This window comes from Thermobia domestica, chromosome 11, assembly GCF_964235325.1.
Source record: "Thermobia domestica chromosome 11, izTheDome1.hap1.1, whole genome shotgun sequence".
NCBI classification, from domain to species: Eukaryota; Metazoa; Arthropoda; class Insecta; order Zygentoma; family Lepismatidae; genus Thermobia; species Thermobia domestica.
Genome location: NC_137464.1, coordinates 267330413 through 267347935, shown reverse-complemented (window position 1 = coordinate 267347935; position 17523 = coordinate 267330413). Strand labels below are relative to the sequence as shown.

The window sequence follows — 17523 nt, the reverse complement described above, 5'->3', positions numbered from 1 at the left end:
AGAATTTGGGGATGGAAAAGGTTTATGCTTGGCCTTTCCGGGTGTAGCGCTGCCGTGTCGTGACAAAACGCTGTAACTTTGGCGGAGAAGTTTTGCGAAAATGAGCCGTAAAGTTTTCATTCGAAAATGTGATCTGTATCGTGTAGAACCAGTGTATCTTGACTTTGAAAACACGTGGTTACATGTAATGTTACGTAAATGCATGTTGTGTGATTAAATTTGGTGAAAATTGATTGGTTGACCATTATTGCCTTGTTACACTGGTTCTACACGATACAGATCACATTTTCGAATGAAAACTTTACGGCTCATTTTCGCACAACTTCTCCGCCAAAGTTACAGCGTTTTGTCACGACACGGCAGCGCAGCGAATGACATATTAAGGGTTGCCACCATGGTGCAGTTAATTTACAATACATTGACCTAAAATTTACACACATAAGTTACCAATCGGCATCTGCAATCGTATTTTCAAATAGTGAGCTACACTTTACGTAGATAATGTTTCCCAGAAAAGTAATTAAGAAACCACACATAATTGAAGGAAATAGACATATAGTAGTTGAAACAAATTGTTGTTGAAAACAAATAAATAATTCGTTACCCAAAATATCAATCAGGGGCGTTTTTACACATGGGCCAACATGGGTCATGGCCTGGGACTGCGAGTTTTCTTAGATCATTTTATTTAATACCAGCTTTGGAAATTTCAGATATTTATTTAGGTATGCATAGTTATGGTGATATGACACGGAATTATTGCATTTGTAAATATATTTTTAAAAATCTGCTTGGCAAGAAGTAAGTAATTAACATTCTAGTTATTAATTTACGTCAATTATTTCCCCTCTCGTATTGTTGACACCTTATTCTTTTATTGTAATTTTAAAACATTTCCATTGTTGATAAACTTCCAGAATTACCTTTTACCTACAGTTTTCAAACATCAACCGAGCCGCCAACCAAGAAATTTGAATGTTTCAATGTTGTATTATTATTCTTGAACTTGGCTGATCTTATGAACTTGGTTTCATAGTCAGCAACTGTCTCCGAATGTCTATACTGCAAGGGCGCCCATCAGGGGGGCAAGGAGGGGCGCTCGACCCTAGAGGAAATTATACTTCAGAATATCTAAAATCCAATATAATTTTTACATTAGTTACAGCAAAATTTGAAACTATTTTTGAAACGTCGCTTATACTTGCCCCCCCTTGGAAGCCACAACATGGGCGCCCTTGCTATACTGGTATTTAATTTATTGTTATTGACGGGGCGGCATTTTTACAATGGCTCGAAGGCAGGATTCAAAAGAATGGTCACTCCTAATGTTATCCTAGTGTGTAGCAGTAGATTATTTCAGATTATGGTAGGGGGCGGAAGGCAAGACTATCCATCGACATAATTAAAATTTTTAATTAGTATTTTACTATAGTAGATTATTAATGATCAGTGGCGTATTTAGGGGGGGGGGCTTCCGGGCTTAAGCCCCCCCCCGAAATCTTACTTACTATAGTAAAGTATATGAAATATCTTGCAGAATTTTCACATTTTCAGGCAAAGCCCCCCCAAAGTTAGCCAAGCCCCCCCCGAAACAAAATCGTAAATACGCCACTGTTAATGATATATATATATGACGTCCTTGTATGTAGGTATTTTGGATGTTCCCCACCACTTTTAAATTCCACGAGCCGCCACTGTTTTACGTCTTCTTTTGGAAAAATCGGAATAATTAGCTAATTAGCAAATTCATTTTAGCGTTATGTTTCAACCTCCAAATTTTGAAAAGAGCGAAATAAGCTGGCTTCATTCACAATGAATTGAAACTAATACAAACTTTGCGATGTCATTATAGAAGCGAAAACTCAACGAATCCCAAACTTTGCGATTTACTTAAGGTCATATTGTCACTGCTGTGATAAGGACTTTTAATTTTTGGTTTGCGTTGCTGTGCGCCGAATTTGGCGAAGCCTCATACAAAACGTTAGGTGCAGTTTAACTATACGGTCCCACAAATTGTAAAATGTACTAAAAATTCGGGAAAGTCTTTAATTTGCGTATTTTATGTCGAGAACAGAACCCAATGAACCCCATTTATACTATTGATCCGTATAGTAGAACTGCGTGAAACGTTATTCTGTAGCGGTTTGTGTAGATTCAACCGATGTTTTTGGCTTTTTGGTTTAGTTTGCGATTTCTGGAACGCCACAATATTTTTATCTTGTATTATTTGCGATACATTTTATTCGCAAATTTGCTAAAATGTTTGGTAATGATCCCAATGCAATTCTCTTGTTTATAGATGAAGTAGAAGAAGAAGACGAAAATGGATTAAAGCCATTCTGTACTGCGCGCTGAGCGGAAATTTGAAAACGTCATTTCATTTATTTTGGAGAGCTAGAAAAACTAAAGAAACACGTTTCATATGAGAATTTTGATTGCTTAGAACAAATGGCTACAGAGAAAGATTTATTAGAAGGTAAATTTCTTCGTAGCTGATAATTACATTTAATCTTTATCAACCTAGTTCCTCAACGGAATACAAAAGATTACGGACGTAATTGCCAAGTAGATTGTAAACAACTGTGTGAATTTTAATCATCTGGACGACTATTACATAATGGGTACAGTTTCTTCCAGAAATTGTTTTGAGTTAAGTGCTGGAGGTTCAGAAATATGGAAGCTAAGTAAGCTAACCTAACCCAACCTAAACTAAACCATTTATCCTAAACACAATTTGCGGCAAGGTTCTAGATTACTGGCCCCCTTCTCATTGAGCAGTAATAAAGACAGAAAACAACGTACCCTGCGGGGGCTCTAACCCTCCTTCAGGGGAGGTCTGATGCTTCTAAGTCTGCTCTTAAACTGACATGAAAAGATTTCTAACCCTCCTTCACTCGCTAACGCTCGCTCGGTAATACTGTATATCGGTAAGTTAAATGTATAAACTGTAGTACAGAAAGAAACCCACGCAGCTACTAACCTGCGTGGGAGACCAGTAATCTAGAACCTTCCCCAATTGGCTGAACAAAACAATGTATTTACATTAAAAAAGTACATACGTGTGAGAGTCGCCAACTAACACTGGCTTCATCACAGACAGTCATCATCAGATAAAGCCCAAGTGTTAGTTGACGAAACTATCACGCGTATGTGGTTTTTAAATGTGAATATATTGTTTTGCTCAGCAAATAGTTTGTGTCTGTTTAATAGTATACCAAACAAAGCTTTTACTTATGGAAAATTATTACATATACCCTAACTTAATCTAAGCTTTATCATCCTCTTCCTTCTCTGCGGAACAAAGGCCATTATTTCATGTGTACAGATGGACAGTTAAAAGACCGAGAGTAGAAAACTAGGATGAGATTGTCATGCTCTAATTTCTGGTAAAACAGTGGAAGACTAAATATTCAGTATCTTGGCTGACTTAAACCTATTGATTAAAAAAAAAAAAAAAACAAACAAATCCTAGATGTAGTCGTCAATTTATGTGATGTCTCTTCCGGAATGAATAAAAGCTCAAAAACAAATAAAAAAATCTGAGGGAAAAGAGAAGCAATTTCTATTTTAAAATACGCAACGGAATTTAACAGCTGATCTCAGGTTCTTGCTAAAGTAGTAGACCGGCGATGATACTTTAGCCAGTGTCCCATCTAGCACACGTTCGTCATAATTTACAATATATTATTATTATTATTATCTATATACACATATCTGTAATTAAGTGCTAGTAGGGCTTTCTCAACTTAAATAATAAACTCAATTTGGAATTATTGTTTCAGATTCAGAATCAAATTACAATTCAGAAAGGTTGAATGAAAAAAAAAAAATGGATGCTTTTCCAGATAAATTTGTTCCAAATGCCTTGAGTTTACTATATTTCAAATTTCCCCAACATTTTATCATTCTATAGCTTACTGTAAACATATTATTATTATAAAGATTGTTTATATTATCAATAAATGATTTTTTCTATGTTGGCAACTAGAGGCGCACCTCTATACCTAAGGTATTTAATAGTTGCAAGGTTTCGTAAGATGAGTTCTGTTTGAGACAAGCCTCACTCAAGAGAACCTACGGCCTTTCACGATATTCACAAACATTTTCTCCAAGCAAGCCTGTTCGAAAACTTGCAGGCCAATCCAACCGCTCACAAAAGCCATAGTGAAGTTGAAAATACACTGATGCAAAATTCGTGTAGTACAACAACTTAAGGAATTGAGAATAACCAGGGTGTCTATCGGTCAGGAATGTCACGAAAAAGTCACGAAATCAGAAAACGGTCATGAAAGTCACGAAAAAGTCACGAAATTTAGCTTTTGGGTCACGATTTTTTTAATCTGTACAGATGTAAGTACAGATTGGAAAATTTTGTTCTATAAAACGTCAAAATTCACCACCAAAAATGTCTATGGTCGGCTTTAGACGCTGCCAAATCACAAGCAAAGTACGTTTCTATCGCATGGATGAAAATTCGGCCTAGTTCGCACGCAAATTCACTCTTGAAAATGTTAGGAAATTTTATGATTTGGTAAAGAAAAGGTCACGAAATTTCATTTTGGAATTTTAGTAGACACCCTGATAACGTACGAGTGACTCACTGTAATTCAATTCCTTAACCCTTTCTGACCGTGTGATTCCATTTGAAATCACAAGCTTCCTTGGCTTTCATAGCGAATATATGGTGCCGAATGATTCCAAGTTGTCTCATACGTTGTAGTTATAGCGCCCTGGCAATATAGAATTTGAGGAAAAAAATGTATTTTCTTACTTCCTTAGACTTCAACATATAATCCATTGAAATACAAAATTTCTTCATTTCTAATAAATAATTCAGGTCAGAAAGGGATAATTAGAAATGATGGGGTAGATATATTCGATACAGTGTTTTACTGTAACGAGGCGTTGTTTCATTTGAATGGTTACGTACGATAAGTAGCCAAAACTCCGTTATTGATTCACTGAGAATCCGCTTTATCTTCAGAAGATTGATGTATATTATATCGTGGGTACTCTCTCTTTCAATAGAACTGTCGGTGGCATTATCTACTGTGATTTAATTATGTAATTTTTTGCCCTATTAGAAGACGATGGACGTTACCGCTAGTTCCAGCAAGAAGGTGCTCCGCATCATACCTCTGATGAAACTTTACAAATGTTACAAGAGTTATTTTCCTGATCGCATTGTTTCCAGAACTAATCCCGGCCTAGCAAGTTTATGATGAACAATATCGTGTCCGTGGGTTTTCTCGGGATACTCCTGCAGAGTTCCTACATTCTGGAAAATCAGGGAATGTCAGGGAAATCATGCATTTTGAGTATAATGTCATGAAAAGTCAGGGAACATAAGTATGCAACTGTAACATTCTCTTTTTCAATCTAACATTGTTTCCTCTTTATCAGTTGTACAGATTGACATGTGAAGAGGACCACAATGATACGGCATTCCAATTATGATAGCGATTTCTTATATATTGTCAGGAATTTTCAGAATGATTAAATGACCAACATTGTAATAGGGTATACTAGATACAAGGCGAAAATTTGACATACGAAGACAAAAGGCAGAATTTCATATTAGATTCGTCACAACAAATATATTTCCTGTAAATTTAATCCAACTCACATAAAATGAAGTAAAAAGCAGCAAATACTTACGTAATGTAAACTTATTTCTAAGAGTCAGTGACTGATATTTAGAGTGATAATGAACTTTGATAGTTATATTGTATTTACTAGTATGTATTACATACATATAATGCAAACGGATACTACCATTACAAATTTTTATTGTTTACAAAATTATGCGTGCTGAGCCAGGTGTTCCTGTGTATACCATAAAAAAAAAATAAATAAAAAGAAGAGGGTTATACTATTTAAGCGAAGTCCAAAACGATAAAACTATTAACTTTAGAGCTAATTGTAGGATAAAAATAATGATAAAGTGAGCGTCCTGTGGGTTTCTTCCATAACATTTTGTTTTGAATCGAAACCCCTGTCTCGTTTGGGTTGGGATTCAAATTACGGGTCTGCTATCCTGACAATGGACGCCCGAAGCGGAAGGGCAGGGTGGGGCTCGGACCCCCGTGGCTCAGGAAAATACATACGTAATGTAGCAAACCACGTATATTAAATACTAGAGACGTAATATAGCAACTATGGAATGGGCCCTGCCTAGAAAATTTTCTTCGGGCGCCCATGATCCTGACTGAGGACCTTTGGCTTTTCTTCACTATTTTAGCATCGAGGGAATATATATACGTTCAGTACTACGAGTAGTGCAAATCAAAGGCGTACACATGCATGAAGAACTCGATTGTAGAATTGATAATAACTTAGATCAACTTTAAATCAAAAAATAAGTGTCACTGTTAATATTAAACAAATTTAAAATAGTTCGGAAAATGTATCGGTAAATATCGGTGTCCATGTGCCGATACCGATACTCCCAAAACTAGCCGATAGCAACGATACCGATACCAATATATCGGTACATCCCTAGCAATTACATGATTTTAAGTATTATTGCAAGCTGTTCCAAAGTTCGGGAGCCGCGATGGCTCAGTGATAGAGCGTTCACCTCTGGTGCATGGGGTCCTTGGTTCGATCCCAGCTTAAGCCGAGTGAGCTTTCTGGTGGATAAATACCGTGTGCGTAGGTTTCCTGTGGGTTCTCCCGTTTCCTCCCACTTTCTTTCGTTCACCATTTCATTCATTTCTCATCATCACCGTTTCCTTTGGCCTACCCCGCATACTCGTGGGACGTAAAACTCAAAGATTTCATTTCCTTTTTATTTGTTTTCATGTTCATCATATCTCTGGAACGGTTGCAGATATCAAATGGCTGTAAACGGCATTATCTCCGTGATTGGACGTGATACTATCTGAGCGTTTTATCGAAATGTAACTAAAAAAAAAAAAAAAATTCAGTTCCTCCTAACTTTTCTCCCATCTATTCCAAGTATGGAATTTCACGATCATGGTAATCTTAAGTTAGTTTGGATGTACACTGCCCCGTCCGTGTGAGAGATGTTACACATTGAATTTTAAAAAATGTGGTATTGGTGAGTTTCCGTTTAACATGTAGATTTGATACACGTAATAACCAGACGTCAGGGGCGGATCCAGGAAGGGGGGCGATCGCCCCCCCCCCCCCAAAGTTTGGAACCCTTAAAAGTAGCAGTATGACAACACACCGCCCCCCCAGAAGTCGGCCCTGGATCCGCCCCTGCCAGACGTAGTGCCGTTTCAGAAATATATTATTTGTGTTCGCAACAGTGTTAATCAGGTGGTATTAGGTAATATGCCAGACGATGATCCCTATCGATATTTGTATAGCATTTTATATCTATTAGTTTAAAAGTTAAAGTGTGATCCAAAATAAATGGTCCACCCTGTGTGTGTATATCAATGGAATACGTGTTTTGCATCCAATCTCATATTAATTTAGCGACAGCTATAGAGACTCTCAGACGTAGCAACTGCGAGAGGTTGCAGCTTCACTTTTGTGCTTTAATTGATTTTAACTTGAAAATTGAAGGTTTTCCTAACAACAGATGTTCACCTCCTTCACTTCGCGCTAATGTGGTCTGTCGCTTGTTTGAATATGGATAATCTGGTGAGGAGTAGATAGTAGAGTGATCAACGCACCTGCATGGTTATGCAAAGATTTGAATTCGGTCATCGGGCCAGTTGTATGTTCTTCCTATTTCAAATTCAACATAATTTTGTACCTATAGTCAGTGCTATCCATACATTTTATAAGTCCTCATCCCCCTCATTTTTCTACCAAAATCATCAGCAGTCTTAACAAGTCAATTTTTATGAAAATAGTAACAATAGTTATAGGAGTGATGTGATGCTTTAAGTTTTAGTAAGTATACGCTGGACCAGTTTTAAGACAATACCGTTTATCTATCACCGTTTAGATTCATTCTTTCGTCAATTTAGGTTGAGTATACGCTAGACTAATATTAGGTGGGTATATGCCCCATTGCATCCCTAGTTATAGGGTTAAATTTCTTCCTTCGTTTTATTTTCCATTATTTTAAACTAAAAACTTAAATAGCTTCTGTCGAAAAGTATCACTGGGTAAGTTGGCCGTACGTATGACTGTACACCATAGGCAGTTTGGAAAGTGTTTCAAACTTGGAAACAAAAGTCACGATTGAAAGAAGAAAACTAAACTTTTTTTTTTTTTTACACGGGCCCTCCAAAAACCTGGATACCCCGACATTTCTCGGTATTGCCCAGCCTGTAATGGACGGCCCATTCAGTAGTAAAAGTAGGCGTTGAGAAAATCAGTTTTTACCTTTATTTCTCGAAAATAAATAAATTTAAATATAAAAATGTATTTGAAGTAAGGAATAGCATATATGAAAAGATATTCTTTGTGTTTTATCAGCTGTGAAAGAGTCTTTGGAAAAGGATGGAATAATGCGTAAGCTGAAGGCGGAAGTCCGGGCAGAGGTGATCAAAGTTCTGGACAACAGCCCGAGAGAGAAACCCCAGCAGTCCAGAGAGAGTTCTCTCGTCAACGAGCTTATCAGAGAGTATCTCGAATGGAATGGATACAAATATACAGCAGCGGTCATGGCCACAGGTAAACTTTTTCCTTTTCCTGTACTCTATTCAGTGAAATTTTAAAAATTTACAGTCACTAAAATATTGAAGGAAAGAAATGATCTGAAGTTATTCTGGGTGTGCACTAGTCTGGGAAACGTGGGAGAGTAAGAAATTCTCTATACATTCTGGAAATTTTAATGTTAGATTAAATTTATATTGGAAAATACCAACAACTTAACGAGTGGTTTGCTACAACTAAAATAGGTCTTGGAGCGATCGTCTTCCTTAGCTTTTTAGTCTCTTTTAGCTGAAAATGTTTGCGTAAATCATCTTGGGAGGCATAGTGGCTTAATGGTAGAGTACTCATCTCTGGTTGTAGAGGTTCGTGGTTCTATCCAGGCCAAGTGAGTTTATGGTGGACAAGATCGTATTTGTAGGTTTTCTCGGGGTTGTCCAGTTTCCTCCCACATTATCATTCCGTTAGTTTCTTTTATAATCATTCACTTTCATTAATCATCCGTCTTTTTTTAGCTTAAAGGACCTAATCGTGGGACATAAAATTAAAAGATTTAAATTTCCTTCTTCAGTATTAGTCTACAGTTGTTTTACTTTTTAAAAAAAGTTTTCAGATTATTGGTCTGTAATTTTAAGTAGACAATTATGTTGAAACACAAAAAAAAAAAAAAAAAAAAAATATTGGTGAAAAAAGTTAAGTAAGTTTTCTTCTATTTTTTTGTGTACTCTGAGGGAAGAACATAGACTGAAAGTATTTGAGAACAGGATCCTGAGAAGAATATTTGGACCCAAGAGGAACGAGAATGGGGAATGGCGGAAGCTTCATAACGAGGAACTACATAGTTTATACGGTTTACCCAACATTGTTAGGGTCGTCAAGTCTAGGAGGCTTAGGTGGGCAGGTCATGTAGCTAGAATGGAAGAAAGTAGAAACGCTTTCAAAGTCTTGACTGGTAGACCCATAGGAAAACGACCATTAGGAAGACCTAGGCGCAGATGGGAGGACAATATTAAGATGGATCTCGCAGAGATAGGAATACAAAGTAGAAACTGGATGCAATTAGCTAAGGATAGAAGTCAGTGGAGAGCTTTTGTGAACGCGGCACTGAACCTCCGGGTTCCATAGGCCATAGAGTTAGTTAGTTAGTTAGTTTTTGTGTACTAATACTAGGAAACGTGGTCGCTTGTTACTGCATGCGGGTTTTACATTTCGTCTTCTGTACCATTCATATGAGAATTAATCTGAGCTCAGGGCATCTTGGTGAACCTTTTTCTTCCCTACTAGGTCAAGTAGCAAGAAACTTTGAGACACGTGCTTAGTTATTCTGAATGCAAAGTCTAAACGCCAAATTTCGTGTCTGTAACCTCAATAGATTCCGAGACATGGGCAGGTTATTATAACAAGTGTGAAACTACGGCAGAATTCCAAATTATGGGAATTCAATACTCAAGCTTGAAGTAATAGATCTGTAATTACATGTTTCAATTGAGAAATAAGAATCAAATATAGAACCTGTTCCTCGGACGCTAAATCCATATCAAAAAGTCATCACTCACTATTTTTTACTGTTTTGCTCTATCGAGATTAACATTGAAACCAGATACTAATTGATGCGTATCAATAAGGAAATAAAATTAGAGATTAAACATATTCTTGCGGAACTGAATCCATATTAGGAAACCACTTGCTTTTATTTATCTCTGTTTCATCCATTGTGCGATCAGTGTTGTAATCGAAAATTCTTAGGTTCTCACAACTTCGGATCTCAACAGATAGATAAAAATCAAGAAAACTCATTCTTGGGACGCTGAGTGTGTGTCAAGAAACCATTTTTCAAAATTTCTTACCGTTTTCACTCTTGTAGCAATCAATTCCGAACCGGAGGTACTAGTAAGTTTCAACTACTTCTACTTTTGGTACTGTTGGGAGTTGTGATGCTGTTTTTTCTTGAGATGCTCAATCGATTGCAATAAATCGCTTATAACCTATTAGTTGCCGTTTCTATTTTATCGGGATCAACGTTGGAATCGAAAATTGTTTATATCTACCACCGGAAATTGTTTAAACACTTCCGGTTCTAATAGAAGTTACAAAAGACATCGAACCTATTCTCGGGACACTGAATCAATTTAAAAAAAAAAAAAAAAAAACTTCTCAGTATCTTTTACTGTTTGTTTTCATACCTGTCCACAGACAGACGGTTGGACAGATACAGCCGTTTTATAAGACTTCCGGGACTTATTCATAGCATAGTTTGGAAGTCTTAATAATTGCAATCCCATTTCACCCCATCCACTTCGGATTCCCAGCCCCTTTTTCTTCCCTTTCGAGTCAAATATATACATATAAAGTTTAAATATGTTTAATTATAGCTACTGAATTGCGCTCTTGGGTACATAGTTTAAATCACAAAATATTATCTTATACTCTTAACTTCCATTCCTAATTAAGACAAAAATTCTAGATAATATTTCAGTTCTCTCTAGAACTATTTTCAAACGCGAATGTGACGCAAGCTGGAATCTATTTATGATTGCATTAGTTTGTCACTCAAAAACCTGAAAATAGAAGAATCGGCACCGAGTTGGTTTTTGAGTATTAATTGATTTTTTTTTTTTTTTTTTTTTTTTTTTGTTTCTTTTTTCAGAAGTTGGTCTCCCTGAACAACCTAAAAGCAGGTCGTCAATGCTTGAGGAATTAGGAGCAAGAGATAGCGACACAACTTCTAATCTGTGAGTAGTCTCTTAGAAAATAAAAACGCCTATTAAATACTCTTTTTTCTTGCTTAATCCCCCTTTTTAATCATGTTTAGGTCATAGAATGGGTAAATCCGATGAAATCTTAGAGTTTATTGTTTCCACGTTCACAAAACTTTTCACTGATCTCCTTTGAAAAGTAAAAGAACTCGTTCTACTTGTAAACTATCCTTCTGGTCTTCCAACGAAAATGACTTGCGCTATATAATATAAGTTTGTGAAACATAGACAAAACCGTCTAGTCGTTTTTGGGAAAATCCTCAAACAAAGCTCACCCAAGGAGTAAACTACCGCTTCTGGATATTATAATAATAATAATAATAATAATAATAATAATAATAATAATAATAATAATAATAATAAAGCTGTGTAGGTCTTCCTAAAGATATTCATTTCTGAAATACGAACAAAATCCCCTGAGCTGTTTTAGAGAAACCGTCTCAGAAAGTCTTATTTCCAGGAGTAAGCTACCTCTTGTTAATTTTTCTAAGGGAAAGAATCCATGGCATATTGTAAGGTTGTTAATGGAGCACTTATTCATGAAATATGAACAAAATCATATGAGTCATTTTTGAGAAAATTTTCTAAGAAAATCTCGTCTCAAAGAGTAAGCTACATCCTGATTTTTTTTCTCAAGAGGAATTACTGATACCTTATTGTAAAATTGTTAATGAAAGGTTGATTTATAAAACATAAACCAAATAGTGCCAATCAATTACGAGAAAATAGTAATTTTCAACTTGCAGTAAACTACCCTTATACCGTATTTGAGATTGAGAATAAAAGAAACTCCCTTCCCCTGGGGAATATTGTCAAAAATGGTAAGTTTAAAATCAGTACAGATGCGTTGAACGGCGTTTCTTTAGATGCGTATGCATACATAAGGATGAAGACAAACTACATCCAAAAGCAAGTTTTTTAAGAATGAGGGGCCATGAAATGTAAACCCGTTGAAAAATTTGAATTCGATTTTTATTTTTTTTATTTTTTTATTTTTTATTTCTATACACAGTAATCACAGTATTTTCTTCGCTCTTACCGGTCAAAACTAGAACAAGGTCATATGTTAGGTTAGGCACACTGACAATTATCAGTAATGTTATTATTTTCTTTGACTTCAATTTCTTGCAATTAATACAGTGTAGCCTCTTAAACAACATGAACATGTTTAACACAGATACAATTTGTGTCTGGTATATTTTGTTAAGATTAACTAACATTCATCTTCTATGTACTTTGGAAATCGTAATCGGATATTTATATTCCTATTATGATTTCAACAACCAATTTGTTGGCTTCGACAGCGGGCACTGATTTAGGAACTTAGACTTCAGAAAGATTACACATGTCATTTAATTGACATTTCACAAGACACTAAGTTCTGTAATAACTTATTAAATTGTTTAGCAGGGTTGGCTGGTTTAAACCAAGGTTTAAACCAGCTGTTTTTTTCAAAAAAAAAAAAAGGTTTCAACCAAAAAACAAAAAAAATGTTCGTAAAAGTGTAAGTGTTTGTAAAATCTTGATGAACACACATTTGTGGGTTATCACGTTTCACTCCCGTATATTATTCGTATTATATTCAGACCTAAATTCCCCATTCATTACTCAAAAAGATTATACTACAAAAGCAACTTTTTTTTACAAGTTTACAAATGTTTATTTTGTGATTTTTTTGTAGTTGTTATTATTGTTATGTAATTGCAATCGAAGAAAAATTCTAAATATTGTTTCGTTTCAATGTTTACTATTGATAAAATACATCGAAAATGCCGTACTTTGTGTGTGTGTGTGGGGGGGGGGGGGGTCATACAGACCCCACGAGAGGCATTTAGTGAAATAAGTATCTTTGGTATCTATTTATGTATAAATGAGTCAGCCAAAGTGGACTCAAATAATTCGTATCTTTATTCCCTTTTCTTATTGATATGCAGATTAAGTCGGTGTATTTCTTTAATTTGGACCAATAAAAGTCGTTGTTAACTAACTTGAACTAGATTAGTTCTTCTGTACTCCATCGTACTTTGAAATTGTTCATATGTAATTAATTCTGTGTAATGGTTTCACTTGTGCAACTGTTTATCTTTTTGTCCTTCTGAAATGACTCTTGACAGTTATATTAAGAAGCATGTAAAGATCAGTACAACGTATTTTTTTTATCAGGATTCCTTCGTGAGTGAGTCGGCAGACGTATCGCATTTGTGGCCAATTAGTCCTGGTTCCGAGTTCAAATGGGGGACAATTTCTCTCGGATGTAACTCGAGAAGCAGTTTTTATTCCGCTTTAAGCTTATGTGACCCCTTCCAGCATAACCCGGTTGTTGCATAATAACATCAAGGCGAAACAAACTTATTTCTGTCCATATATGATATGAATATATAGAGCAAATCATTTAAGCCATAAAAATCTGGTTTAAACCAAAAAAACCTGGTTTAAACCAAAAAAACCGTTTTTTTTGTTTTTTTTAATAAAAACCATGGTTTTTGCCAACCCTGTTGTTTAGTGATTCATACACACACACTAACAGCTTAGCAATACGAATAGAAATATAATTTTAGGGACAACTGTTTACAAGAGTTTAAACCTTTCATCTTTTGAACTCGGCACTTGGAAAATGACATTCTGAGAAATGTGAGTTCCAGAGTTAACCGACGTAAGCAACAGAGATCACTGAAACAGTTTAGTGCAATTAAAGTTTATTTGGACGCAGTAAGTGGTTATATATGTTTATAAATTACATAACATAAACCGGATACTTACAATTCTTCATAACGTAATGAACGAAACTTACAGTTTCCGTAGCATTTTTCTTGTGACGTCTTAATTCAAAGAAAAATTCTCAAATTAAATTACTCCAATGGTTTTTATTTTTTTCTCTATGCACATCCAGCGTGTAGATATAAAAATTTTGAATTTGATTTTAAGTGAAAAGGCCTAATTTGGTATTGGTTTTGATTTAAGCCAAGCTTTAAGTTATCATGTATTTTGAAACATTGCGATTTAGTTAGAAATATATCATTATGTTTCGTTTTTATTATTATTATTATTATTATTTTGTACTTGCTTCATATAACAATAACGTTTCACATTGTGAAACTCTGAAACAGATATTCAATATTGAAACTGTTCTTAGAATTAGAGTCGATATCAAAAAACCGTTTCTCCGTGTTTAATACCGTTTTGGCTCTATAGGTACCAACATTGAAACTAAAAGAGATAGTAGATTTCTAGTATTTCCGATTTTATTATACAACTAATAATGCGTATAGATCTTATTCTTGCAACGTTGAATTCATACAAAAAATCGCTCCTTGCACTATATTACCGCTTTTCTTGTATAGTAATCAGTGTTGAAACCGGAAATGGTGTATTTCTACCACTTCCTGTTTGAATAGAGGTTTATGGAAGGAAATGGATGGAATTCTTGAGAAGCTTCATTGATATCGAAAAGACATTTGTTGCTATTTCATACCGTTTTTCGTCTAATACCTCTGCGAAAGACAGACAGACAAGGATATAGGCGTTCTAGAAGACTTTCGTTACTTATGCACAGCATAGTTTGGAAATCTAACAAGGAGTTGATTTAACTCTTCATTTTTTATCTACTACAACTTTTATCCGTACGTATTTGTCATTTCAACCATCCGTTAGAAGTTGTTCTCAACTTGTTTTCCAACAGCAAGGGATTAGCATTAGAACTACTGATATACAGAGACATATTGGGTACGTACAAAAGTTGTACTCGTTTTTGTTGTGCAGATAGAAGTGCGAACAACACAAAACTGTAGCTCAGCTAGGGCTGTGTACATTTCCCATCAAAATCGATGATCTTTTGTAATTTTGCTGGTAGAATGTTGCGGCCGCAACTCAAACCTTCATCAAAGTCAAAATAATAATTAAGAGCCGAATGTGTTACTTACCACTTTACTCAGACGCTACTTTGTCTCTTAAAAGCTCATTGCCAATGTCGGTGAGCTTCTTCAGATTACGTGACCACCGATTCACGCACTAACAGCACTATCAATGAAATCCATACTCCGTAGACGGTGAACTGTGAAATGTATCCATACATACCCTAGTTATTATCCAGTCTATTGATGTAATCTTTTTTCATTCTATTTGGCATCCTGTTGAAACACTTTCCTTCCAATGAGAAAGATTAGCTACAACCTGGTTATTCTGTTATTCGTTTCTTATGTTTATCATCTGTTTTAGTAGTCTCATATGCAGTATTTTATTTTATTTCAGGCCTCTGCTGTATGGGTTGGTCTCAACTTTCCGAGACAGAAAAATCAACACCTGAAGCGTGACAGAGTAACCTCAGCAAACTGTGATAAACTGCATTTAGTGGATTTTCAACGTAAGATGCATCGAGTGATAATAATAGTGGTGCTTGTGGGAATAATTTCTATGATTCTGAACTGTTTTATGAATTGTAAATATTAATTACAAACTGTAACAAATTACACCGTTAATTTCAGATAATTGTGTTTTTCTTTGCTAAGTAATATTTTCGATAATCGTATTTATCATAAGATCTTCTTCATTAGAATTTACGAGGTAAAATTTTAAATGTCATACGAGTGGAAGCTCATGTGCTTCGGATTTCACTTTACACTGTAGCTCCACGTCTTACATAGCGTCGGTGCTGAACCATTTACTTGCAAGATAGAAAAAGTGTGAAGTCAGTGGAGGTACCATGCTATGCTCTTCAGTAAGTAGTTGTTCGAATCCTTTCCATTGATCTTCGTTTTAACAGCATTTCGGATTTCTGTATCTCTGCAATCATTTCTTTAGCATGTTTTGTTTTTATGAAGGTTTTCTTGCTTATATCACCATAAGCAAATGATTTTTCAAGTGAGAACTTGGTTTGCAAATGTTATCAACCACTTTTCTTTGATATGAAACTGCTGTGTGTATGGTTGCGTAATTGTGGATATTAAAATTGGTGACAATATGCTATTGACAAATGATAATACTCATTTACATGTCATAACAGCTTAATAAATCGTTAAACATTTTCTAACAAAACTTTTTTTTTCTTATCAGTGCTTAAATCAGGGTTCCGATACCCCAGCTCCTCTAGAAAATTCCTTGCGCCGGTACGACCTAATTCTGAAAGAGATACAGTATTTAGATAGAGAGTGTACTAGTTCCTCTAATATTTGTTTAGCCGCCTGTAATATGTCTGATAGTTTTCGAGCTAGGCAGCTTCAAAGTTACTTTCTTCGTTTTCGGCATCACGTAACTTTGAACTCTGATTATTACTCACGTACTGTTTCTTTAGATAATTGTCCATACTGATATATTTTTGATGCATTTATTCTGTCCCCTATAGAAACTAGGGGTGGGAAAAACAGTTTTAATATAAATAAAGTGTATGCAGAGTATTCAAGAGTATATGTATATGTACTGTATGTTAAAAATAGTGATACATACTACACTAATTAAAAGTGTTTATGATGAACTATTAAGTGTTGCTTCAAGATAAAATAACGAATGCATCTGTGACTGGAATAATTCCTGCCAATCAACTTCTTGTGATTATGCAGTTGCTAGTAGGATTAATTATAAATTGAGATAAATCATTTTCGAGAATCGCACTAGGTTTGTGTGTATATTAATAAAGATAATCGCACATTTTATATTGATAGTTTAGTCAGGGCGCTTTAACTTATAAGTGGTGGAACTGGGGAAATACTATGTTTCTGCCGCTTGGTGGTGCTAGTGCTGTTTGGTGAAAGAGAAACTGAGCAGATGCCAGAAAATGAATTGCTTAGCGCAAGAAAAATTCGTAAATATTTTTGCCCATATGCACACACTAGATGAAAAAAATAAAGCAAATAGTAACCATAATAATTCATTTACACTTCTCAAAATAACAAACTAAAACTTAGTATGTAGAAAAAGAAAATTTAAGTTTTAAGAAATTCTACTTACCCTAGCTGAAGGAAACTTTTGTCAATTTTCTCGCCGATTTTGCAACTGATGCATATCTTCTTTCTTTTGACATTTCTTTGGAGGGAAAAATGAAACTGCACTTAATGTAGTGGAATTCTTACTTCGGTAAGTACATGAACAGGTGATTCTCTGAACAACATAACTTTCGGAACACTGGTATTTCGTACATTTCCACACAATCAGAAAATACGTCACCCCAAAGTGCATCTTTTTGTAGTTTCTGTTC

The 17523-nt window shown here is 35.3% G+C and overlaps 1 protein-coding gene across 1 annotated transcript; it reads left to right on the top strand.

The window, feature by feature from the left end:
- The first annotated feature begins 2306 nt into the window (after window positions 1–2306).
- LOC145665064 (centrosomal protein 20) lies at window positions 2307–15821 on the top strand. The gene is made up of 4 exons (XM_081732323.1): window positions 2307–2476; window positions 8404–8601; window positions 11228–11312; window positions 15585–15821. The coding sequence occupies exons 1-4, from the start codon at window positions 2449–2451 to the stop codon at window positions 15637–15639; spliced, it is 366 nt and encodes a 121-aa protein (XP_081588449.1). The 5' UTR covers window positions 2307–2448; the 3' UTR covers window positions 15640–15821.
- The last annotated feature ends 1702 nt before the right edge of the window (window positions 15822–17523 follow it).

What these genes read in the sequence shown, in the direction of transcription:
- LOC145665064 (XM_081732323.1), top strand. Translation starts at nt 2,449, where the DNA reads ATGGCTACAGAGAAAGATTTATTAGAAG. An exon ending in AGAGAAAGATTTATTAGAAG is followed by an intron (nt 2,477 to 8,403) that starts GTAAATTTCTTC and finishes GTGTTTTATCAG; the next exon opens with CTGTGAAAGAGTCTTTGGAA. An exon ending in AGCAGCGGTCATGGCCACAG is followed by an intron (nt 8,602 to 11,227) that starts GTAAACTTTTTC and finishes TTCTTTTTTCAG; the next exon opens with AAGTTGGTCTCCCTGAACAA.